At 37.8% G+C, this 27679-nt stretch overlaps 1 protein-coding gene across 1 annotated transcript in view; it reads right to left on the minus strand.

Moving 5' to 3' along the window:
* The window catches only part of GABRA1 (gamma-aminobutyric acid type A receptor alpha1 subunit), a 54382-nt gene that overhangs the window by 18729 nt on the left and 7974 nt on the right, over positions 1-27679 (minus strand). The window contains exons 3-6 of the mRNA XM_006033877.1: positions 19256-19323; positions 13904-14124; positions 7681-7763; positions 3298-3441 (exon numbers count right to left, since the gene is read on the minus strand). Coding sequence (XP_006033939.1) covers positions 3298-3441; positions 7681-7763; positions 13904-14124; positions 19256-19323 — 516 coding nt within the window. The remainder of the gene's footprint in view (positions 1-3297; positions 3442-7680; positions 7764-13903; positions 14125-19255; positions 19324-27679) is intronic.

Below are 27679 nucleotides of genomic sequence, written 5' to 3' on the forward strand. Positions count from 1 at the left end.
ATTCCTGAATTCCTGCTAGGTAAAGAAATCCAGATGAAACTCCATAAGGCAGTTGCACAGGGGTTTTCTCTTCTACATTCCCTACTTAAGTCAGCTTTAGAGGTGAAGGCAGTACAAGTTAGAGTAGAAACCCCAGAATCTGGTCCACATTTTTCTCTTCTATTGACCTTTAACATAAGCATATTGGGTAAAATTCCTGCCTCAGAAGTCAGTGGTAAAGTTTCCACTGCCTTCAGAAAAACTGGCTTTTTATACCTTACATATTTTCCCATGAACTACCATGCACATCTTAGGCACTCAATAAAAAAATAACATAAATATATTTACAGTTGTGTTAATTTTGTTCATGTATCACTGCACACTTTAACTCCTTATTTCTGCACCGCAAGCTGTCTCATCCTTGATAACATTAACAAAGCAATATTATTTTGAGGAATAACAAAGTTTAAATTCTCTTTCTAGATTTCTATAGAGGGAAACTCTACAAGATCTTTTTTCCTGTACAGAAATACATTTGACCTTATAGGTCTGTCCATAAATTCATTCTTTAATAGCTACTGCAAGTCTGCATTTTAGGGTTCACTATCAATGAACCCACTCTCTTTGAAATGTTTCTTCATTCCATAAATGACAGAGATAAAGGTGTTTTAATCCTCCAGATATAAATGCAGTAGTGTTTTTGAATCACTGGTTCAGTCACATACAGTGTAATGGGGCTACTTCCCCTAATGGAGTGCTTCTTTCTAGTCTATTGAACATTCATTCCTGTCAACAGCATGAGTGCTTGTTGATGGCCAACCCTCAGCTCTTACTTCTCTGAATACATCATGCTCTTTTAAAAATAGATGCAATTTATTTAGTTGGCTATTTGAAATAGAAAAAAACAAATTATCAGTCCAGCTCAGAAATCCTGCCCATTGTGATTTTTTTTTGTCTGTACTGAACTGCAAATAATTTCGAAGTCAAACCAGCAGAGCAGATTTACATATCTGTAAGCACCACCAGAAATAAAACTATTTGCACTTATCCATAATAAGTTCCATTAGAGCTTTAGAACACAATAATGAATTTGGTATTGAGGCACATAGACATAAGTAACTTCCCCACAGACAAAAAATTACAATTGTGGTAGAGCCTGGAATTGAACCTAGACCTCCTGACTCACAAGCCTGCTCCTTAACTCCAAGTCTATTCTTCTAACATGGAGTATAGAGGTCCATTACAAAAGGACTTAAGATATGTAAATCCAACATATGGATGTTCAAATGAACAGTTATGCTTGCAATATTTTTGGACCATAAGTATCTATTTGAGAAGGCAATTATGAGATTTCAGAAACATATACTTCAACATATAAATGCCTAAAATTCATATTCTGGCATTAGTCTTTAAATCTATTCTTATAATTGAAACTTACCTTATTTATTCCAATATAAGACAACCCTAAATATAAGTTGAGCCCCCCATAACTGAATTCAATATATGGAAAATTTATAAATGTGTTATAATTTCCAGGTATAGAATGTGGTTATCAAAGGTTTGCCTTGAATTTATCCCCTGTCCAGTGCTACAGCAGGGAAAATAAATGTGGGGAATGAGTGTCCCTCTTGGCTTCTGCTCCACCCCAGTTCTTGCTCCTGCAGCCTCCCCCCGCAGCGCACAGACACCCTGTCAGAACCTGCTCTTCCTAAGCACATGGAAGTAAAGGGAGAATTTGAAAACACTGATTTTGAAATAAATATACCTGTGCTAATTTGCATATCAGTAAAGTACTATGGGTACCCATAGACTAAGTTCATCCAGAATTGATGCATTTTACCCTTTTTGAAACTGCTACAAGTTTTAGCACAGGTACTCCATAAACATACTTTTAAGTAGCACTTTTGTACCTACTTGTATATAGTACTAACTGGGTGCATTTACACATGCACTCTACTGCAAAGTTGACTGATTAGCTATGCAGTAAAGAATCCCTGTCCACACGTGCACTGGTATTAGGGTGTAGTAAATTAATTAACTCCACCATAATATAGTAGTGTCAGGGACAGTACTATCTTATGGCAGAGTAACTAAGGGAAACAAAATGCATGTGTAGATGCCTGGGCCCAGAAATTTATCACTCTCATGCCCCAGCCAGCCCCTCCACTGCCTGACACCACCACCCAGAGCCTGGGGTTGACCCCCTGAGCCAGCTGCCAGCCCAGACCTTGCCCCAGCTCACTACTGCACCTGGGAGCAGCTGACTCTTGCTCAAACTACTCCAAAGCTTAATACATCACATTAATGTCATGTGTAGATACACCTTCTATGTATGATATTAGTCCAAAGCCAAAAGGCTCAGTTTATTTTGCTGGGCCCCACCAGCGTCAATAGTGTTTCAAGCCATGGTGACCCCGCCACACAAAGGATCCATGTGATAATTAGTTCCCCACTCATGGGTGTTCTTATCACTGGGAGTCCTAGGATCCTGCAAAAATGTATATGCAGATGAGGCACAGAGAAATCCAGCTCCATCTCATGGAGGGCAGGGCCACACTAATCATATGTGACAGGCTGAAATGGGGGGTAACGGAGGGATTTTGGGTGAACTGTTTGCGGACCAATTTGGTGAAGTTTGCCAGACATTAAAGGTTAGCTAAGAAACAGGAATCATTGGAAAAAAGGAAAGAAAGAAGAGCTCAGCTGTGGGAGTGAAGAGATAGTCTAAATGTATTAATTGTAGTGGCTCACCATGACTTGAAAAAGAGTCAGTATTGAGGGGGACTGAGCACAAACAGCACTACCATATATCTTATTCAGATAAACTGTATTAATGTGCCCTTGTGGTAGGTTCCTATCAGTATGTTTATTCAACATGGACCATGTGTTTAGAGTAATGCTCAGTATTGGCTGCATTTAATCTGTTTCATAGTTGGTTTCCATTACTCAGTACATACTACTTTTGGCAGCAGCTTAGTGATACATAACAGGATTTTTCATATGCAAATATGAGTTCCTTTTTTTCCCCATTCTGGCTGGGGTGGGGAGGGGGAAGCCTTATTTTATACTCAAGTAAATATGGGAATTAATTTTAAATGCATTCTAAACTCTCTATATATGTTCATTTGATATTCAGTTCAATCATGAATATAGCTACTGTACAAGGACCCACTGCTATTTGAGATTATAGGGTCTGCCTATTAAGAAACACTTTCAAGAAACACACTGTATCTCCTAGTCTGTAACAACTTTAACAGTTAAAAGTAATTTATCAATGTAAACCCTTATTTCCCCACAGGACAATGATTTATTATATACCTGTACTGGACTGTACAATTCCAGAGTCCACAGTTTGCCCCAGGAGGTCATATTGGTTCAATCGAGAACCGTCATCAGCCACAACCACAGATTTTGCTGGTTCTCGTGTCCATTCATACACCACTTCTGCCCTGGTATAGGCATCTGGTATAAAAGAAAAACATTTCATGTCCCAGATCTTCATGTTACTGCAAAGATAGTGCAAACCCTTTCATGTCTGACAGGATGAGATCAATCTATTCCACATCTTATTCTTACCATATAGCACATGGAATCTGGATTACCTAACTTCAAAGTATTCAGTGGGCCATAGATATTTTTCTGGCTTCTAGCCAATGGTAAGAAACAACAGCTCCAATCTTCTGATCCTAAATACAATCCAATTTGTCCTACTGGAACCAAGTATACCTTCCCCAGCTCAGCCTCACTGGCCTTTTCTTCATCATCATCTACCAACCACTGTACCACTCAGCTTGTTTCATAAAGCTTAAGTGGCACAAAGACTATCTCTGCAGCAGTCTGTGCTTCAATGAATGTATAACCTGATGAGTCTATTTTTCTACAGAGGTATTTCTGGACGGAGTTCAAAGTGCTTTTCTTTGCTCACACTTATCCACAACTTCTATAAGCCAGACAAAGCAAAAATAAAAGTTTGTCAATTCACTGTAGACTCTCTCTTTTCTTCCCAGTTCTACTTAGCCTCATATGTTATGTGAAAGGGTGCTTATAGACATGCTTCAGGAGGTGGGTGGGGGAGGGGTTCTTTAATTAGCAGAGCTCCAAGAGCCACGCTCATTAAAGTTCCTGGAACATCATGTGTATCAGTGTCCCCGGGCTGAAAAATGGTGGTGGGGCGCTTTGAACTAAACCTTGTTGAACAAGCTTTAAAGTGCCCTGCCACCATTTTTCAGCAGCGGGCACTGATACAGATTCACAGAAATTTAGGGCAGGAAGGGACCTCATGAGATCATTGGGCCCAGCCCCACTTGGATCACCCATCACTTCTAGTGTATTATTCTGTGGTCTCAAGGAATTAGGACATTTAATGTGAGATCTTGTCTTACATTGAGAGCATGAAGCAGACAGAAGAGCATGAGCATCTTATTTAGCTGTCCTGATCTGTAGGCTAGGAGTTTACTTTATCAGTTTGTGAGATGTACATAGAAGCTGGGGAGATGGAGTTGGATTGAGAACAGGATTTCAAAACGGCTGAAAACTATAAATTCCATTGGAAGTCATTGGATTTGTCAGTGCTCAGTTTTTTTGCAATCAGTTTGTCTAGTTATGTAACTACAGACTGTCAGCTTTGGTTTGACATTCGTGTTGTAGATTTTCCCTCCCAGCTACAAGTTCAGGTGCTGTATGAGTTGTAATATTTACCTTCTGCTCCTGTTATCACTGTGTGCTCTCTGAAGTGACCTTGAACTATATGGGTGGAAGATGCGAACTGAAATGATAATCAGATTCTACTGGATAGAGGTAAGGAGAACATCTGCCTTTCTGTTATTGTTCTTGCCAACATATGGCTTTTTGTTGTTCCAAAAGCTTCTTTAGCATTTGTTACACAGAGCTTCAATAAACTGGAACATCCTCCAGCTTAAGCTGATATGCTGGCAAGTTGTTTCAGACTTGGAGCTGGGTCAAACATTTACTGGCCTTGACAATGTGGTCATAGTCCATGGAATATGTGTGGCATGTGTCTGGAATGAGGCCCTTCTAGAATCAGCTCCAGCAAATGATAAATAATAGTGTCAGAATAGGAAAAACTCCTTTCCAGTGCAATTCAATACAGGCAGTTCTGGATAGCCTCAGTCTTGTTGTGCCATTAGTGATAACCATGTGATTTTAGCCTATAGAGTGTTTTTTTGTGACAACGATAAATCTCTATTCAGGCTAATACTCCCTTAGGTTCATTCAGACAAATTTGTGCAATTTACTCAAATTATGCAGTGAGTCAGGGACCCATGAGCATTGAAATACAATCCTTATCTGGAGATAGACAACTAAGTATCAGGCCTAACCTCCCTCTGTCATATGAAAATCTCAACACAGAAAACCATTGCCATCTTTCATCTAAATGAATGTCTTTAACTCATTATTTTTCCAAATAAAAATGAAATGGAGGTGATATCATGGCAAAAGATTTTTTATATTCCTAGGTAACCTAAAGGGTGACTAACATGTGTGACAAGACCAGTCTCTGCATGTGGTACACAAAAGATCTGGGCTGGGGGCAGGTGGCAGCAGGAGAGGACAAATAGCACAGCAGCAGGTAGAGGAGGAAGAGGGTAAGAGTGGCACTGGGGGAGTGTGTAAAGTTAATTTGTAGTATGCTTGCCAAAAAGGTTGGCCCCCAGTGAAAAGAATACTGTAAGTAATATACAGTGGTAATGAAAAATAAGATGATGCACCATTAATGGTTTTTGACCTGGATGCTTAAAATAAGGCTTAGGTATCAGCCAGATAAACAGAAATGGTTTGATAGACTCAGTGATTAAGACAGGCTTTACCTAGAACTATGAGTTTTCTACCTGGCTAAGTGAACTTAAGTTTCCACAAAAGAAATATTTTTTGTGGACTCACAAGGCTCCAGTTAATATACACATTGTGACTGACAGCTGTACAAAAAAATTGCCAAGACTGCTATTGCAGGTCTCTTACACACTTAGCATGTGTGTGTAATGTGTGTTTATGGTAATACATCTCTGGTGAGGGAGCTTTTAAACATACCAGTCAACATAACATTTGGCTCTGACTAGTTTAAATAAATCATTAGCCCTACTTATTCAAGTCAAGAGTAAAACTTCCATTGATTTCAGTGCAAGGTCAACCCCCTAGTCCCTATTTAGTGTATTTTAAAAGGAGTCTTATATGCACTGGCATTCAAAATAGGAAACAAAAAACAGTTCTTGAAGGCCAACTAATGCATGCAAGTACCACTATAGTTTGGGATTTTTTTTTAATTTTATGAATTAAATGTGTGCGTATGAATGCGTGCATGTGCATACATGTGATATTTTATATATTTCTATATATTCACATTATCTGCTTTGCTTTCAAACATTATTTTTAATATCCATTAAGATTTCCTTTCCCAGCTGTTTGTGGCAGTTGTCCAGGTAAACGTGGAAAACCAAGAAGTTTGTTAAGCAAGAACACCCTAACCCTGATTTACCTAACAAAATTGAAAGAGATTACTTCAGTTCACAATGTTTGTTTCTTGTCAATTCCCTGGACCATCACAGTAATTATAATGCTGCAACATAACTGAAAGAAAGCTTGGCATTCAAGCAGATAATATTCCAGTCAGCTGCACTTTTCATTTTCAAGAGTGTTTTATACCCTGAATCCCAGAACTATACAAAATCTTTTGCAAAAGATTGGCACCTCTTTAAAAACAAAAGATCAGTCCTTTCTCATAGTAAATATATGGCTATACAGAGCTAAGTAAATTATCCTCTTGTCTGATATCCAGTAAGGAAAAAAATGGGTGTTTTTGTTGACTGCTAAAATAGATCAAGTCACTAAGTATCTATTATCAGTGAAATGACCCATTTCTACTAGAAAAAGAAACAACCATTGAGGAAACAATTTGTACCCTATTAAATTTTCATTTATGTTCCTTCTCTTTTCATGTTGAACCAGCAAAAGTAGATGGGCTTTGGTTCTTTTCTTCTTCCAAATGCCTTCTCACAAGGCATTCTTTTTAATTATTTCTAACTAAATTGTTAAGATACATATATTTATCTTTAGGTGAATGCTAGATTCACTACTTGATTGTGTTGTTTGAAATAAAGCCCTATTAAAATCAGTGGCAAAACTCTTATTGATGTCAATGGATTAGGATTTTACCCTCTGAGTTGGCTAAACTAAACTGAAAATATTTCAGCAGTGGTACTTTGGGTTGTTTTATAAGGTTGCCTAAACAAATTACATAAAATCATAATTTCAAATTATATTTTGGTAATTCTACTTTGTCAGCAGACTTTTATAAAAGTCACATGGATAGTTGAGAACTTTAGAAAACAATGGATTTGTTTTTAGTTGCAAAATGTGCAAAGTTTGGAAAGGGAGTCATTTTCATCTGAATCAGTTCCTCTAACAAGGGTCTATGCTACTTGTCTCACTAGTTTTTTAATTAAAATCAATTACATTAAAGCTTAATGAGGGGTTCAGTAATACCATACTGTAACACAATTCTCTATATCTTTGGAATGTAGCCATTTCCCCCTTTCTGTAGGGTGTAGGCATGATGTTAATCCATTTAAATTGCAAAGGTGATAAAAGTACAAGATTTAAGGCATTTAGATTATTTGATCTGATGTGATATACTACTGTAGTGTGAACTTAACAGGGAAAAATCTTAGTTAAAAATAAACTTACAGCTTCCAAATTTCAAGGGGCAGGCATGTGCATCCATAGGAAAGTCTTCTAAATGCATTGGACATTCTGCTCTCACTGTCAGCCTACACAGATGAGTGCAAAAAAAAATTGTTTTATTATAGTCTTACAGAGCTAGCATACAAAATCATGTAAAATATGTAAAGGCGTCCATAATAAATAAACCATGCATTTTTCTGTATGATTGATAAGAGAGATCCAGATAAATGTCACATTCTCAAGCTTGAAGGAGGTTGTTTGCAATACAATATCATTTGCCAAATGGAATCTACTATCATCAGTCTTGGTATAAATGTTTGCTCAGTTCTAGATATTGCTTGTTTAGCCTGATACCATCCATAATTTTTGTAATAGTTTGGGGCCTATTTCTATATATTTCCCACAGAATTCTTGTTGCCTTATCAAAGATGCGAGTACTAGGACAAAAATGGACAAAACACTAACATTTCTATGTAATTTCTTCTTTAATAACTATGTGTTATGGTTTCTAGCTATTGGCATTAACTGTTGGAAAACAGGCCACCTTTTCATATCAATGATGATATAAAATATGAATCTACTATAAATCCAATATAGTTAATGAGGTATGTTCTATTGATGCCAATGAGCATTGGATTAGATGTGGGGGAATTCCTCCTAAAGACATATTTCTGTTTAATAATGAACCTCATCAATGAGTTAGTGCAAATGCTACATGGAAGATGGGAATCCAGGAAGAAAGAATTTGTAATCTAGGTTTAAAACTGATTTCCAAAGAAACAAAACTTTTGAAAAATATTGTATTTACGAATCCACAGTAAAGCTGAATGTCTGAAAATCTGATTCTTAAGATGCAAAGAACATACAAGTTCTGTTAACCAGCATCTTACAAGCCAGCATGCTCAATTAACTGGCATGCTGGCTTATAAGATAAAGTGAAACCAGAAGTGCCCACTGTGGCACTTCTGGTTTCTCTGAAGTCCGAGCCCCCACAGACCAGGGGCATAACAGGCTGTGTGGGGCCTACCTCCCTGTCCCACAGGGCCCGCAGGGCCAGTAGGAGGGGCGGTGATGCTGCGGGAGGGGTGGAGGGACGCCCCAGATGCGGCAGGAGAAGCGGTGGCCCAGGCTGCTCAATTAACCAGCATATTTTGTTAACTGGCATCCCCCAGGAATGGGGGATGCCAGATAACAGAGATTTTACTGTATTTACCTCTAATTCTTTAGATTCATTTCATCCCTTTGAAAGGCATATTTTCAGAACATTCAGTACTGTTTCACTAAAGATATACTAGTGCTAATGTCAACCCAACTGAATATAAAACTCATGTATTACAGTCTAATCTGAGTGTAAGGATCTAAATACATCCTCTTTACAGAAAGTTATAAATCCATACAACTTTCCCAACTACTAAAGAACCATCAGAGAAACAACACCAATACCATACAACATTCCAACCTCACAATCAATGAAGCTGAAGGAACCAGTCAACCCTCAAATATTATCAATAAACTCCACGTACACACTTACCAAAGCTGAAAAATCTGTCCTCTCTAAAGGCCTTATTTTCTGTCTGGAAAAATACCCTAATAAGATACTACAATGTGGAGAACTAGAAGAATTTTTCCGATGCCTCCGTCTCAAGGAATATTTCCACAACCAAAATGAATCCACTTTCAACAACACTTCATCCTGTGACAACACAGAGGAAAAGATTAACACCAAAAAATCCAAAAAATTATCAGATTGGACACCTCACAATGGACAAAATTCAAACCTTGACCTCTATATTGACTGCTTCAAAAAAAAGAATGTACAATGAAATAATCAACAACAAAAACCACTATAACAACCTCTCCTTCTCAGAGAGAAGGGCCATAGAATCTCTAAGATCCAACCACCAAATAGTAAAAAAAAACATATAAAGGAAGAGCTATAGCTATCTTTAACTGAGAAGACTACATAAAAGGAGGCAACAGACAGCTCTCTGACACTACCGACTATGAAAACCTAGAGGAAGATTCAACTCCCCTTTTCACCTGAAAACTCAAAATCGCCATCACATCATTTCCATCTGAACTACAAGAAAATCTACACAACTTGGTTCCCATGCTATCCAGTCCAGGGACTTTTTACATGTTCCCTAAAATCCACATACAAGGGAACCCAGGCAGACCTATAATATACAACCATGGAATCCTAACTGAGGAAATGTCAGGTTTCATTTAATCCATCCTAAAACCTCTTGTCACCCAAAGACTGAGTTTTGTGTAAGACACAACAGACTTTCTACAAAAACTTCAAAACCCTCCCCAGCAATCCCCCCCTAGCCACCATGGATGTTATGAGCTTATATATGAACATCCCACACCAGGATGGCATCCAAGCCTGTCTTACATATCTACAAGAGCAAGATTACAACTCAGAATACAGATCTAAAAATATTAGTGAACTTATACAATTCATCCTCACACACAACAATTACAGTTTCAATAACCAACACTTCTTCCAGACCATGGGCACAACTATGGGTGCCAGAATGGCCCCACAATACGCCAATCTTTGTATGGCCCACCAAGAAGAATTCCTTGAGAAGTGCACCATCAAACCCATGCTATATATAAGATACATAGATGACATCTTCATCATTTGGACCAAAAAACCTGCAGTCTCTAATCAGTTTCCATCACAAATTCAATAACCATCACCATTGACCCCCCCCCCACACACACACACACACCATCAGAGTATCTCTTGTCTACTCTAGCACCAACATTTCCTTTTTAGACACTATGATCAATACCCAGAATGGTAAAATACAAACCACCATATACAAGAAAATAATGGAACAACATACATATTTACACAGAACCAGCACTCACCCTAAACACACCAAGAAAGCTGTAGCATACAGCCAAGTCCTCCAATACTACTGAATTTTCACTGAGGAGAACACCCACAGTTATCACCTCACAAATATCAAAAGGGCTTTCACCCAACAAGGACACTCTTCCAGAGATAGATCGTAGTTTTGAAAGAGCCACCCAGATACCACATGAAGAATTGCTGAAGTAGAAAAAGAAAATCCCCATGAATTGCACACCCTTGATTATTACACACTATCCTTGCCTGGAATTTATATGGAAAATCCTCAAATAACTGCAATCCATACTAGAAGAAGACCCAATTCTCAAAGAGATCTTTCCAGAACCACCCATTCTAGCCTTTAAACAAGCACTGAACCTCATCAATGTCATCACCAGAAGCAAACTTCCAATGGCCCAAAGGACACCAAGTGGATCCAGACCATGCCAAGACAAAAAATGTAAAACCTGTCAACATATCTCCACCACTTCCACAATAACTACACCCCACAATAGAACCATTACCATGCCTGGATCTTACACCTGCACCTCCAGAAACGTAATATATCTCATCCAGTGCACTAAATGCCCTGATGGAAAATATGTAGGAAAAACCAAACAACTACTGCATACCAGAATGAATGCTCACAGAAAATCTATCAAAGACAAAAATACCCAGTTACCTGTGGGTGCACACTTCTCACAAAATAGCCACTCTCTCTCCAGTCTCTCAGTTTTAATCCTCAAAGGGAATTTACAAAACACCTTTTGTAGATGAGCTTATGAACTTTATTTCATAAATCTATCAGATACAAAAAATCATGGACTAAGTATAGATATTGGATTTATGGCCTATTATAACCTGCCTGCCATCTCATAACCCTAGGTAATCTGTCTGCATTTCACCAGCTACATTCTATCACCAGTTCTACATTCCTCCTTCCTCCCACCCTCAACTTGTCTCTCCCCTATTGTTTCCCATTGTTCAGATCCTCACTGCTATGCATTTGCATTTTCACAGACCTGCATGTTGCATATTGGCTTGTATTCTACCCAGGAGAGGACACAAATATCAACAGACTCTCTTTATGCCTGAAGAAGGGTGTTTGTGCTTAAAAGTTTGCAAAGAACAATGTTTCAAACAATTTAGCTGGTCTAATAAAAGATATCACATCTACCCAAATAACCTTGTCTACTTAAAACCAGGTAGTGCATTCCTTACTGTGGCAAATTCTTCATAATGTCATATGATAATTTTTTTAAATTTTTCAACAATATGTACACATTAGGAGAACTCCTTGTCTAATAAATGTCCTTGTGGCTAAGATTTCTCCTATGCTATGTACAATTCTAAAGTAGTTTAGGGACTGAAATTTAATTAAAACTAAAATATTTGCTGTTGAATTAGGCTGATTGAGACTTTCAATTAAGTTTCTGAATGACAAAACAAATTTATTTAATCAGCTGGGGTACAAAGGTACTGGTCAGTAAACCAGATATAATATAGGTGAAGACTGATGCAACAAGATGTGTATTGTCCCTAAAAAAGTCAAACATCACGCATTAGCAAGAAAAGGAAAATAAGGCTAGGGACAGAAATTACACATAAATTGGTATGAGTGATTAGAAACCACTTCAAATCTGTAACACAACAGATCTTCAGTGCACATAAACTGCTTTCAAAATGGCTATTGCTTATCTGTTCAATCTACGCAGTTTAGACTAACCTGTGAAGACTGAATCAATCTTCAGCCTCGTACTTTTTGACTGTCTGTATCTAGCCTAATACTTATATACCATGCAAAGAGATTTTTGCAGACAAGTCGCTTGTAAAAGTGGAAGCAAGTGGACAAACATTCAGTTTTGCTTCCAGAAATGCAGCCACATGCCTTCAGGGGCCCAGGCCAGAAGCTGCGGGGGGTGCTAAGGCATGGCTCCCTGCTTGGCTGGAGCAGACACCTTAGGCCAAGGCTAGCCCACCCACTCTGTGAGGTGGGGGGGGGTGGGGTTGTGCGTGAAGTGCAAAGCATCTGGGGATGCTGGGGGACTGTGAGTTAACTTGAATCTATAGGGGATCTGGGACAGAAGTTCAATAAACTGATTTAACCTAAATAAGTTCAGTCTGATACTACATCCATCCAGGTTTATCTTAAACTGGTTTCAGACATTTTGAAAGCAGTTTATGCGCACTGAAAATAAAAATAATAATGGTCAAAAAGACACATTTAAACAATGTGCTGTCATGATAATACACATATGCTTTAAATCCCTAACAAACAAGCATCTGGGGAGACCAGAGAAATTGACCTACACCTGCATAGTTGTGAGCCCTGGAGTTCCAAACCAGCTTACAAAGACTTGAAAGATGTTTTGGGATACATTGATCCCATCAAATATGTTCAAGCGTCCTGGAAATTAATTTTCTTTCAAAATATTTCTTGCCACTTGACCCCATTTTTGAGGGGGAAAAAATTAACAGAAGCATTAAGAAAACTCTTGATGCTCAAAAAAGTATCACTCTATCTTGATTCTTAATCTACAGAATTATTTTTATACATTGATTTCTAGAGAGACAATATTTGATAATGGGCAGCTGTTTAGAGATAAGCTACTATTTATAAAGTCTGTTGGTCCCAAAACTGTTGATCATATATTACAGTACAACAAATATGGAAGGTTAGGTGGTTTGCTGATTAGTGATTAGCCCAATGTCACCAATATCTGAACTATTCATGAAATGGAGTAACACATTAATAATAAAGAGAGTATTTCCTCAGTGAACATTAATCTACTATTCAGCATTTTAAAATTCTTCAGATAGCTTGGTTTTCCGTCTAAAAAGATTAATATCTATTTTTAGACCTTAAAGTCCTGGGTTTCCTATGAACTTGAAAAGCAAACGGTAGACTCTGTGCACTCAGAATCTATTTCCAACAAAACTTAAAAAAATTAAAAGAAATACCTTTTTATGTTGTCCCTAACTTATTAAAGTGTGAGCATTAAACTTTCCAGTTTCATTGTGTTCTTAGGTTGGGATCTTGAAAGCAATTCCAATTTCATCACCATGGAAAGCCAGCAGATGTTGGATGCCTAATTCCTTTAAGTGAGTTTTAAAATCAGAGCATTAAAGCACTGGCAGAGTGTGAAAGTGGGTATAGTACAGAAAAAGAAAAAAAATCACTCCCAGCTCCTGAAAGTATCAGTTTTTCTATACTCTATTATGAAAATGATGACAGAAATAAAATTCAAATACAGTTGTTTTCAGAAAGGAACATATCTGTTTTCAGTTTTAAAAGCACATTTTAATAAGCAATACTTTCAAATTAAATGGGAAAAAAAAACTTTGCCTTCATACTCTCACCTCATTGTATACAGCAGTGTCCCATCTTCTGTAATACGTAATAGTTTGTTAGGCATTGTCATATTGTGAGCCACAGACTTCTTTCCATTGTGGAAAAAGGTGTCAGGTGTCCAAATCTTGCTGGCCATTAAATTATTCAGCCGGAGAACTGTCATGGGTCCTTTAAATTTTAGTCTCTCATCTCTCCAGCTTTGACGAAAAAATACATCTATTGTATATTCCTAGATCAAGTCAGACAATGGGGAAATTCTCAAAATGTGTTATGTTGCAATACAAATGTTTGACAGATATATGTTTATCATTTTTTATAAGAACAACATTTTGAGAACACTATAATATAATGTTGGCAATACATCTATGTGTGCATTAAATCTATTATTAAACTTGTTACTGATGTCAGGTCAACAAAGATTAGGAAAAGCATAGAAAATATTAATATCAAAAGAAACCTTAATAGTGGATACTGATGTTGGATATTAGTTTGCAATATGATATAGTAGCAAAGAAAGCAAGTGATAGTTTTTAAAGTAGTAAAAGAATTCATTAGGTCAAATCATTGAGTTGTGTAAAATATGAGTCAAGTCAAGGTTTAGACCTACAACTATGGAAAGCTAGACAATAGAAAGAAATAACGTGAATGGGTCTCTTATTATACCAATTCAATATTACTCTGAATTTGTGGCAATGTAAATGTGAGGAAAATTAATTTGTGTCAATAAACATTTTTCACCCTGCAATGAAAGACTAACCTAGGATTAAATGGAGGAAATTAGAAAACACCTCCTGACAATAAAATAAATAAAAAAGAGAACAGTTTTACAAAGGAGCGGTTAAAATATTTAAAATTAAATGGAATAAAATAGAATAATAATCTGTAAGAAACAATTATGTACTGACCTGGAGTTGAACTGTGACCAAAGGTCTTTTCCATCTCTGACTGCTATGATGGTGGGAAGCTATTTAAAGTCTCTACAGTTTAAAATGACACTGGACAAATTTTGTTCAGGCTCTGATACAACATTTCTCTAAAACTTGTTGGCTAAATCCCTGCCATCCCTGAAAATATATGCCCATTGCATATATATTTACAAGTAAGGAGTCTACATTCATCGTAGAGTGCTGTCAACAGAGAGGCATTCTAGAATGAATATTGGAAGAAATTTGGTTCTAGACCTCATTGTAACAGACTACCTTAAATCTTTAATTTGTTTTAACAAAGGGCAATACTGGATGAACCACAAAGCATGGTGAGCTGTTTAACATTAAGTCTGCATTTAAAGCCTGCTTGGACAAGGAAAGTTACAATATATCTTTCTGCTTTTCTTGTTTTTATGGCATGGAATTCATAAATAAAAAATTAATATGTGTATTATTGTACATAACATTATTACTTTGTTCTACTCCAGCAAGCCATGTGCTCAATTTAAGCTACATCAGTATCTTTATGATTTTAATCACCCATATTAAATACAGGATGCCCTGTTTTGCTTCAGTGGGACTATTCACAATCTTTTAGCTCAGCCCAAGGCCTGTTGCTTTAGTGGAATAGGGCCAAATGAAGGAACCGTGTGTGAAATCTTCCCTAGTGAGATTTTTCCATTGATTTCATATGGTTAGATTTCACTCGCGTTTTATGTATGTGGCACAACAAAAGAGAAAAGAGAGGGGTTAAAAAGCAGCAAGTGACAAGCGAATGTCTCCAAGAGCCGCTCTAATTACAGCACCACAGCATATTGTTTATCAGCATCCCCACACTTTAAAATGGTGATGGGGGCACTTGAACTGAAGCTCATTCAATGATCCTGCTGCCATTTTGAAGCATGGGGACACTGATGCAACAAGGCACAGGAGGCCGCTGGAGCACGCTAATTACTATGCTCCAGCAGGCGTGATTAATTGGAGCAGCCTCTGAACTCATATACAGGCACCCGTAGGGATTTGTCATGTTCTTTTAGTCCCACAATAAACTTCCTCCTACACAGAAGTAATTCTTCAGATGTGGAAGATATACACAGAACATGACAGCTATGCAATGTATAGAAGTAAATCTCCACCCACATTTGCTATTTCAGAGAGGGAGGAGAGTAGGAAGGTGTTAAAATCTTAAAGAAGAGACCAAGGAGATCACCAAGTCATGAGACACTTCTTTGTAGGAACTGTGAGTTTGGTGAAAAGCAGGTATTCAAGTAACTAGGGAATGGAAGAAGTGCTTATGAATCTGTCCAAGCACTGTGCTCCTCTCTACCTCATAAAACTTCTCCCCAGAACATCTCTTGGAATTTAAGGATGGGTCATTTTGGCTGTGCTCACACCTCATTAGTCTTTGCTATCTCTTATCATCCAAACAACATTTCTACTCCAAGGCATTCTGGCAGAAAGGTAATTTTAAGATACAATCAACAGATATTCTCACCAGAATCAGTGTGTTTTCTATGGAATTGAATACTGCTTAATAGAGTAGGGTGACAAGGTCTCCAGAACTCCCTTCTGTAACTCTACTTAGGAAACAATCATGAAAAGGATCCAATCACCCCCTTCCCAGCTAGGAGACCTCACAAATACAACATGTGGGCATGTCTACAGGTGCAATTAATGTGCATGAATAAACTCTGGAATTTATTGTTCTGGAATTTTTTTTTCTCCTGGGTGTGTTGTTTGAACATGTGTCTGGGAGCAAAAAACTCTGGAGCATATTGCTCTGGAGTTTATTTGTGTGCAGCACATGGAGCCTGGTCAAAGCAGCCTGGGCTGGCAGGGGACTCTGTAGAGGTACTGGCTGAGGCATGAGAGTGCTTCAGCATGAGGGCTTCGGTGCCTGCCAGCTGCTCTGCAGCACATGGAGCCTGGTCAGAGCAGCCCAGCTGGCCCCATTGTCATCTACTTGGGCACTGCGGTGCAGAAAATAACACTGCTGCAGGGTAGTACTTGTGTTTACCCAGACTACCCTGCAGCAGCATATATCAGTCTACCGTGACCTAATAGGCATGCCAAATGTGATTGCAATGGGAATAAAATAAATGTTCCTTCTGATTCTGGATAATAAGTCATATAAAATCCAAAGGCTTATAGAATCATTGCTCTGTGTAAAAGGAATTTGCTGTATTTCCCAAACTTAGTTATCCATTTCTTCAGACTATGAAAGTGGTGGTGGTCACTTTAATTAGCTTGTGGGAGTACCCAAAGGTTGCATTTTGTAAGATGATGTACAAATATAGAACAGGAAATCCCTGCCACATGCAACAAGTATATTACAAATCTCAGAAATGAGGTTTACCCCAAAATAAAGTGTTTTCTGTTATGAAAAATGTCAAAAGTTCAAAAACTAATTTTTGTTTCACATCAGAATACAATTATGAAATTAAATTTTGCACAATGGGGGGGGGGGGGGAGAGAGAGAAAGAGAGAGATTCATCCTAGATTCATCCTAGAATATGAAATAGCTTGGTTGAAATCACCAAGACTGTAGTAAATGTATGTTTGTATGTCTGCTCTGAAGCAAACAGAGCTTTGATCTTTGACTCCTTGCAATGAAACCTTCCCAGTGAAAGTTCTGTCAGCAATCAATGTTTCAATGAAAAGTTTTGTTTCAATAAATTTGCATTTTACAAAGAAAAGACCGTTCATTAAAAATTCCCAGCTAGCTGTAGGCAGAAGTTTGGGGCAAAAACAGACACCAAGGAAACAACCTTCAGGGTTTGAATTTAAAACTGGATTATGGTGGCTGGTCACATGAATTCACCTATCAAAGAAGTGAAGCAAGTTAAAGTGACTTTCTTAAATAATCAAGGGCCATAAATGTCATACATTAGTAGTCTATCCATCAAAGCAATTTATGTATAATTTCAAAAAACAAGTAAAGAGAGAATTTTCCCAATTTGTTTACAGCCAACAGAGCAAAGATAAAATTTATTGATATATGTAACATAATATGATATTTCTCTTGGATCTAGAGTATTCCAGCTAGTACAATTACCATTTTCAGAGAGGAGGTATAATCCTCTGCACTGTTATATAGTTTTTGCTTTATTCTAGTGTGTAAGTACTGAAAACACTGATCTAGCCATACCTCTGGATTACTGCTAACAATAAATTTGCCCACCACAACAGGTAGTCACTTAAGCTATGCTGCTCAGCACACTAATGCATCATTCTGGTTTAATATCACTGTAAAATACTATTACTTATTGCTGTGGCATCAGTTGTGGATATATTCACCAAGCAATCATTAAATTGTTTCTTCCTGCAGAGTATTTGGGGAAAGTAGCCCATGAAAATAACTAATTTTTACAGAAATATTCTCTGTTATTCTATCCCATAATTCTGCTGTGTCCATTGAGAACCTTGGTTACCTGCTGTGTAAGTGCCAGCTATAAATTTGGAAACTGGGCACACTTATACGCCCTCTCATTTTGTTTTGCAAAGGGATATTAGTTGCTTTCTTGTACCCGTTTTCTTGCTTTCATATGCTTTCTTTTTTTCTCTTTCCTTTGCTTTTGATTAGCTAAGTGATTGATTTAAATAAGGAAAGTAAAATAAAATAAAATAAAATAAAAGACTACTGGTAGTCAATTTCTTCAGTGCTCAGTTTTACACAGAATCCAGCATGATTTAATAGCATTTTCCCAGTTTGAATGTCCCTGCAAATAATGCCCACTTACAAATGAATCATACAATGGTTTCATTTATATGCAAAAACTAATGCAACTTGCCTACATCTCCTATCACTGTTAAGTTTCATATCTACAACTTTGTAACCATAGATGCCTGAATCCTTTTTAATTATCTAGTAATTTGCCTGTTACATCTAAGCGATAAAAGAGTGAAAAAACGTATCTCCCTTAATTTCTTGCCCCTCTGACCATCTAATACCTAAGAAATTCAGTTCTAACTGATCAGCAGCATTTAATGCAACTACACAGGTTATACTTTATGGAATTTACACTGTAGCCGTAAATGTTTATCACACTTTAAGACAATGATGTGTTCCAACAATTGGATCCGCAATATGCCAAATAGAGCTATGCTTTCATTCTGTGAGGAGTACAGATCCATTCAAAAAAATTAAGCAGCTAACAAATTCTATAATATATTATCGTGCAAATATAATGTCTGTTATAACATGTATTAAAGTCACTGAGGCTGTTAATTTAAGGGCACTTAAATACAGTCACAGCTGGCAGTAATGGTTAAATGTAAAAAATGACAGGATTCCGGAACCAGGTGGTCTAAAAAATATCAGATAATTGCAGATCAAGTTGTTTCAGATATTCTCCCTCCTCTTTGCAACTCCAAATTAGAAATAAAATAAAAATCAAAAGAACTATTGCTGAAAAAATATAAACTGTCACTTACCATATCATGATCTGAAACAGGCCCAAAACTGGTGACGAAGATGTCAGTCTTCACTTCAGTTACACGCTCTGATGAAGCAGGAAATTAGGACAGTGAGTGTCTATCAACAGTCTTCATTAGATCTAGCCAACACAAATTCTCACCCAAATAGCAATTTTACTGGCTTTGATTAGCTATTCTAAAATTGGTCCACAATGTGGTGTTCATAATTTATTGCTTATAGATGTAATTTCACAGCTAATATTTTTAGAACCCATTTTAAATGCAGTGTCAAACTACAGTTTTTATATATATGGATTTTTACTAAATGTGTTCAGATCCATTTGTAGACAGGTCAGAGTTCTACTGTTGTTTAAACCTTTCAATTAATTTTTAACTAATAATTGTATTTGTTTTTATAGGAAAAACATTGTTGAATATTTAACTTTGTGCTCATAACTCCTATCTAATATTCCCCAGCAATTGCAATATATGTCTTTAGTAATTAAACCTTTCTTTCGTGTAAATGTATATAATGTGTATTGATAGAATAGAGAAAGAGAAAATACACCATGATGTGTCCGGATAGAAAGATTTTCATCAGCAGGCATTTGACATTGCTGCATTACTCATGAGTTTAATAGACAGGAGTGAGACATGAAACCATTCCAAATAAATATGAATTGAAACCTTGTACCATAGTGTTGCCTGCATTTGCCTCATATTTTTCAGAAATATTTCATGTTTTAGGTTGTTTTTTAAATTATTAGCCATGCTGTTTGAATCAAGTCACCATACCTACTGTCAGAGGGCATGTATAGATGAAACAGGGGCCCTAAATTGAAGTGGTGGGTTTTAAAAAACACCACTTCAATTTAGGGCTGATTAACCCCCGTGTCACGCACACATCCTGCTGACTTACCTGCCTCTCCGGCAGGGAGGAAAGGATGAGCTGCCGACAGGCAGAGCAGTCCCTAGGCTGCAGGGGGTGCTGGTGCTTCCCTCTGCGGCAGCGGTGGCCCCCACCCCCTCCAGGCAGCACCCACCCACAGGAACCCAGCTCGGGTGGTCCCGGGGGGGCACCGTAGCCATGGAGGGAAGCACCCCGCACAGCTCAGGCAAGTAGGCTCCAGGGGAGATCAGGCTTACCACTTCTCGTGGGCGGAGCTCCTTTCCTGGGCTGCTGCCAGGCTGCCTGCAGGGCTTCCTGCAGAGCCCCGGAGCTGCATGGAGCCTGGTGCTTTGCTCTGTGGCTGTAGGGGCAGCAAACTAAAACTCCTCAAAGGAGTTTTAATGTTATAATACATGTTGTACATGTATTATAATACATGTTATAATACATGTTACTCCTCAAAGGAGTTTTAGTTTGCTGCACCCCAAGTCTTTTAAGGAGTATTACGTCGCTGAATTTCCTGCAGCAGCTGGACTTAATGCGCAATATGCCACCGAGGCATGCAAACACCAACACCATTAATAATTAATAATTAATATTAGACTCCACTTAACTCATAACTTAAATTATATACTGGCATAGGCATCTGTCCTTGTCTACATGGCTTCCTAGTCCCAATGTGCATCTCCTGCTTCATTGCATTGTCTCTCCTCCCCAACACTTACTCATGTAACACACTCTGATAACTTTAGTACCCATTTCAAGGATCCTTCTAGCATTACTCAGGTAAGGCTATAGCCAATAGACTTTTAAACTTGTCAGTAGTCTAAGTTTAAATATTGATTATGGTAGTCCTCAAGTTAGTGCATGTTGGGGAAAATTCCAAATTGGGCAGAAAATATATATATTTCAAAGACAGGGTATAAATAAAACTATGGGTTTTATTAATCCATTGAGAGGTTTAAAATATTAAAAGTAATCCTAAAGAAAATAGGCTAAAAGACCTAGTGCAGGGCTTTGAAATATAGTTTCCTCATCCATCTACCTTAATATATATTGTGTATATGTACTCCTTCAAAGTTGTAAAATACTAAAATGGAGAGACTATTAAATTTAATAAAATCTTCTTCAAGCTCAAAATGATTTTGTGTTATTGCACTATGAAGGACAACATCTAATAATACTCACAATTTATTTAAACTCTAAAAGCATAGCAACAAACAAGGAGACTCATGCCTGGGTAACAAATACAGCAGCATTGACAAAACACGTCTGTGCAAAGTTATGAAGAAAAAGCAGTAAATGTGCATGTTTGCATAAATTATTGTGTTGATTTCATACATGATTGCATATTCTAACTGCATAAAATTATATTTTAAAATATGTACTGTTTTTTCTAGAGAGTATTTATCAAAATATAAAATCATTTGTGATATACTCATTCATCACTATTGTAATGAACAACATTATTGCATTGTTTTAGCAAGTCAGTGTAGAATTTACTGGGCAACAAAGGCAAATCTTTAAAAAATTACACACCTAAAATATCAATGGACAATTCTTATTCATATGAAGTATAATATTACAGCTGTAGCTGAATTTTCTCATAGTGCTTTTAAATTCTAAATATTTTATATTTAGGACTGAGTAACATGTAAATAGTACAGTGATTCTATTGACAAAAGTATTTATATGGCAACCTTCCCTCATTAGGCATCCAGTGAAATGAAGTTCATAGTAAGAATTTAACCTCCTACCTTTGAAAGAAGCTTATGATCATTACAAGGGGTATTCAACGTAGGAAAATGTTCTCACTTCCAACTTCTAACTTTAAAAAAAATTCATGAGCTGTAGCTTGTGATCTCATCCAAAGCAGCTCATAACAAAAGCAGTTGTAGAATTCACAGGATGCACAGAAATACCACTGAAAGTTATGGCAAAATAGCATTTTCTTGTTACACTTTAATTTTGAGTGGCTCCTACAGCACTTAACCCCTAGATTGTCTGCACGTTTACACCTCTAAGTGGCTTAAAGCACTCGTTATGCAGTTCAAAGTTGTGCCACTCCAGGGCACAATTATTGTTTGATCTGCATGACCCAGCTCCCATTCTGCGTAACTCAGCCACTCCCCAGAGCTGTGCTGCTCAAGTTGAAGGTGTGACTGCAAGTTAGCAGTAAAATGACAAGCATTTGTGTGGTTCACAGTGTAATGTGTAACAAGGCCCTTAAGCAAAGTATAAATGAGCAGCAGTGTAACTAGGGCAGGGGAAGCAGAGCATCAGCCCTTAGTGCTGACTAGGAGGGGATGCAAGATTTCCACCCCCTGGGTGTCTTTACCATGACAGAGGTAGCCCTGCATTGTCCCTGCCCACCCATAGAAGCAGCCCACACCTGGCAGTGCATTTGAGGGTGAGTGGAATGGTGCTCTTCCCACCTCTCCTCCCCAGCACCACTTTCTGCCCCCTGCCACACCCAGGGAGTTTTTTTCTCACAGCCTTGTGCCAGTAGCATATCTGGGGAGGGGAGCAAACAGGCTCCCATGTATGGCTCCCAGGGAGCCAGTGCCATGTGCCTGCTGCGCTTGACTTTCTCATTCTGCTGCTGCTGCTGCCAGGACTGTCTGCACAGGGAAGGCAGTCAGCTACGGCAGCAGTAGCAGTTGCCGCTGTGTTCACTGTGCAGAGATCCTGATCAGACTTCCCTTCCTCTCATCACACCCCTGCCCCCCTGCTCTGCAACGGTCAGCATGCCAACTCCCTCCTCCCACCCTGGCTGCTGAATGAGTTCACTATGCCTCTGGAAATGAATATTAACATGCAAGTTAATAGTTAATGCAAGTTGTTTGTAAGATGGAAAGCTGAAACACAAACCACTCATGGTTCCCTATTCCATAGAGACCAATCCATTGCTCTTCAAAGAGAACTCATCAGCTTCACCAGGAGGTTGTCTCAAGACAGCAAAGTCTAGCTGCTATGCAGAAGCAAGGCATTCAGCCCCAACAGACATTAGGCCAGAGCCTCAGCTGGAGCGAGATGGCATAGCTTGATTAAATTAATTGAGCCAACTAATTTTCACTACTTAGAAAAATGGCCCATAGATTATGCTGGATGAATTAGCAGCATAGTATGGAGTGTTATTCATAAAATATAAATCTATTATCAGTATTCTGATAGACTTGTGGCCATAATATAGACATTTAGGGGTTAGTGATATACACAGCAGAAGAGAAATGGAAAGTAAAGGTTCCATCAGTGGCGTGACTGACTTCCACACAAATAGAAGAGTGAGCAGTGTCTTTTATATGTAACACTAAACGTAATTTAAATGGTGTGACAAGACCATAAGTAATGACAATATGTACAACTATAATATAATATTGACAGTAATGTGTTTGGACTGACTGGGTTTATGCAGAATTTCTAAATCCAACAATCCTCATCTCACAGATAAGCTGTGTCATTTGAGCAGCAGCACAAATGTCACCGAAGGGTCTCTTCTGTCCTACATGGGCGCACAGCCTCCAGCAATAAAATAATTTACATGAGCACACTAAGAGAATAGGCCCTTCACAATTATTGGGACATTTTAAAATCCTTGTTTACAATTTATCCAATTAGGTGATTCAGCCACGTTTTGTTAAAAGTTCCAAAAGTTATGAGTCACTTCTGAATAGGAAATAAGTTTACAACAACTGACTCATACACTGGGGATATGAATTCAGATTCTATTTTATTTTCATTTTACATTTTGATTGTCATATAATACAGGGGATAAATTTGCATTTATGATTTATTGGGGTTTGTGCTTGAACCCCAAGATCCTGAATTGTACTTAAAAAGTGAACGGGATAGCTTAGATTAGGAGAAAAATTTGAAACTACTGCAAAATTCAAGTTAAGTAATTGTTTTAATAACCAGTGACTGAAAAGGCGTTGCAATAAAAACCTGTTTCCTAAGCATAACTTAATCCAGGGATTAAGGAGGAGGACCATGGGAACTTCTAGGATGGCTATGAAGATCTCAATGCAAACAGGAAGCTCAAATTACTTTGCCTTCTCCCCTTATATTAAATTTGCACACAGGAGAAAGTGAAAAGGGTACATAACACATCAAAAATCAGGACATGGGTGATTATTGATCAGCAAATTTTTAACACCAAATGAAAGTCATGTGCAATTCCAGTGTTAGTCTCAGATATCACAACAGTACTCAAACAGGGTTCAAACTGCTGGCACAGATTCTGTAGATAGACATTGTAGACCAGAGCTCAGTTAGTATAAACCAGTGGAGGATGTGTCCAGCACTAACCAGTGTACTGCCACTCAAAAGTTTGCTTCTCAAGTTATGCTGAATGAAGCTAAAATAAATTTTGTGTTCAAATAGAAACAGATATGGAAATAAAATACTTTGTTTTAGCTTCTAGGGTACTTCATTCTTGCATCATATTAGGATTATACATTGAGAAGTAAATGATAAATACAAGTTTCCCTTGCCAACCACAGTTTTGGCAACCACGGTTTTGAGTATTCATGCTTAATATTCTATATACCATTTTGGGTACTATGGAATACAGTTTTGAGTAACCACGGTTTTCCATGGCCATGCATCAGCCCACCACCTGCTTTTTTCCCATAAGCCTTTTGTCTTACCAACCACGGTTTTGCCAACCACAGGAACTTTCAGGAACCTAACCCCAGCGGTTGGTGAGGGAAACCTATATAAGTTATATAAACAGCAGAAATGTGTATTTGTATATAAGCTTATATTCAATTTTACCTCCAGATCTCTAGGCCTGTGTTTGGCATGATATGTATTTAACTCATTTATTTTAAGGGTATATACTAGCTCCATTTAGCTGCCATTGCTAAAACATCTGTCCCAGTTGCAATTGCATTTTAATAGCAAATATCTCACTGAACTTTGTTGCATCAATGATTTGAACAGGAATATAGCTGTACCTAAGTACAGTTCACCTAAGTATGAATGTCTGCAGACTATCTTTAGGAAGCAGAAGTTTAATTAGCATGCATTCTACTGCATCCAAATAAATCCTCAATATAGCCCTGAGACATGAAGGTTGTAACTGGGCATGTTACATGTGTGCTTTGATGTGCATTAACTTATTTTAATGTGCATATTACTAAAAAAAAAATGCGCTATTTAGTTAATGCACATTAAAATAAGCTAATGCACATTAAGCATCCCTTAAAAACTGTACTCTGTAATTGATGCACATTAAGACAGGCTGATGAGCATTTTCTTACTGCCTCACAATGGAGGTATTAGATTTAATGTGCATTAACTAAAGCACGTTAATGCACATGTAGACACACCCACTACTAAGACTCAAAAATTAAGATGCTGCTACCTATAGGGGAATTTTTTTGGAAAAAGACAGATTCATACCATTGTTAAAGCAATGATAAGAGGAGGTGGGAAATAAAGGAATGTTCTAAAATAACCTAAAGTTCTAGAGGGAGGGGTATTTTTTTAGAGTACAGTCACTTCCTTTTAATATCTGGCAGAGTACAATGAAGGATTAAAATAAGAAATGGATCTGAGCTTCAGACTTTGGGTTGAAAGCCATTATATTAAAATATAGACATAGTGTTCACCTATAAGCCTGTCATTTAGGATCATCCTCAAAATTTAACACTTATTTATTTTCAAAATGAAGTAGTTTGGATTTTCAGTTTATTTATCCATATCCATTTTTAGAATGGATGATCTAACAAAATAATGGGACCCACTTACAAAGATGCGCACATTCAGATCGATCTTTGTTGTGCATACTTGTGGTAAAACATAAGTGAACTATGGGTTTTTGTCCCATTTTTAAACAATCCAAAAGATTTTGTGAGCATTTTGAAATGAAAGTTGCACAGACACCTATACATATTACAAACCATTACAAATAAAAAAGACACATGGGTCTTTGCAAATACTAGGTTATATGAGCACTTCAGATGAAGAGTGAGTCAAGGGAATATGGTCAGGCAGATTTTCTGCTACCTCTTTCAAAACATTCAATACCAAATCTACAGCCCATGGGGATGGTGGTTGGTTAAATATGGGTTTACATAATGATTGCACTAGCCAGACTGCTGGCCCTGAGTCAGCTTTAGCTTACAAAAGCTTTCCCACAACTGCTGCTACCATCAGCTTTACCCTTCTGCAAGGGGAAATTTTCCCATGGCATATTAAGATTCTTTTAAGGGACATAGGAGTATATAGGAGACAGATGATGGGGCCAATCATAGCCTATATTATTTTTATAGAAAGGCATAACTAACAGGACATAACCTGTAAGTGAAAACAAAGGGCCTGATTCTTCAGCCCTTATTCAAGTCATTTGAAGGTTTTATCAATATATTAGTGTGTTAGAATCAAGGCCAGAGTAAGGACCTCATGTTTCACCCTGATATCAGAGGTTTCTCTAAACTAAATCCCTGTTTCCAATCAGCCCGCAACCCTGAGTGACTTTACATCTGAGTCTAAAAGCAATTATTTTGGGTTCATGTCACCACTATATATATTTATAGATAATATGAAACCCTTCAGGAGTGTTACAGATACATTTATTATCATGGTATTCTCCCTCACTGTAGGTGCCAAGCCAAGTGCATTGTAAATATAATTATTTTTCCTGGGATGGTCATACAGAACTTTGAAGAGCCCATGACCACATATAATTTCTACAGTAATGATTTTCAGCTAATGTTTTGTAACTTCAACAGATCTGAGCTAAATCTCAGTGGTTCTTGCCAGAATCCAAAAAGCAGTGGGCAAGAAATAGATTTTACCAGTGTCTTTAACACCAAAATGATTATACTATATAATGAAGAATAGACTAATTGTGGAATAATTCAAATCCAGCTGGGATGTTCTAATATATCTTTCATTCAGTCACAGCTACTAAGTTCATAACACATTCAGGGATGATCACATTGGGTATCTGTTCTCTTCCACCTATTATCTTATTTTGTGGAAAATCCTTCCAAAGGGGAAAAGGGACAACTTGAAAATCTGTAGGTAAGCCTGATTTCATCTCCTTTGACCTCAGGAGATGGAGTAAAAACCTGTGTAGTGTGCAAATCCCCCTGCAAAGTAGCCCTTTCCAATATTAGCATAGCCAACTCTCTAGCCCAAAACTACCCTTTTCCCACATCCTCATCTTCCATGTCCAAAAGACTCCTATCAGAGGTTAACAATGCATTAATTTCTCCAGGAAAATATAAGATTTCCCGGTAACATGGTATCTATTGAAGCTAATCCCTCTAGCCACAGAAGAAATGTCTCCTACTCTCCTTCAGCTTCTTACAGAGCCACTAAGTTTATTTGTCAGACAAAGAGGTTGGACACTGAAAACACCTCTTTTCCATGTTCTACCTCCTTTCTTTTGCTGTCTCTGCCCCTGTGTCCTGTTCTGAAGCATGTAGCTGAAGGATCTGAATTCACAGAATCATAGAAAATTAAGGTTGGAAGGGACTAATCTAACCGCCGGCTCAAAGCAAAACCATCCCCAAATAGATCATCCCAGCCAAGGCTATGTC

This window comes from Alligator sinensis, unplaced genomic scaffold, assembly GCF_000455745.1.
Source record: "Alligator sinensis unplaced genomic scaffold, ASM45574v1 scaffold530_1, whole genome shotgun sequence".
Lineage (NCBI taxonomy): Eukaryota > Metazoa > Chordata > Crocodylia > Alligatoridae > Alligator > Alligator sinensis.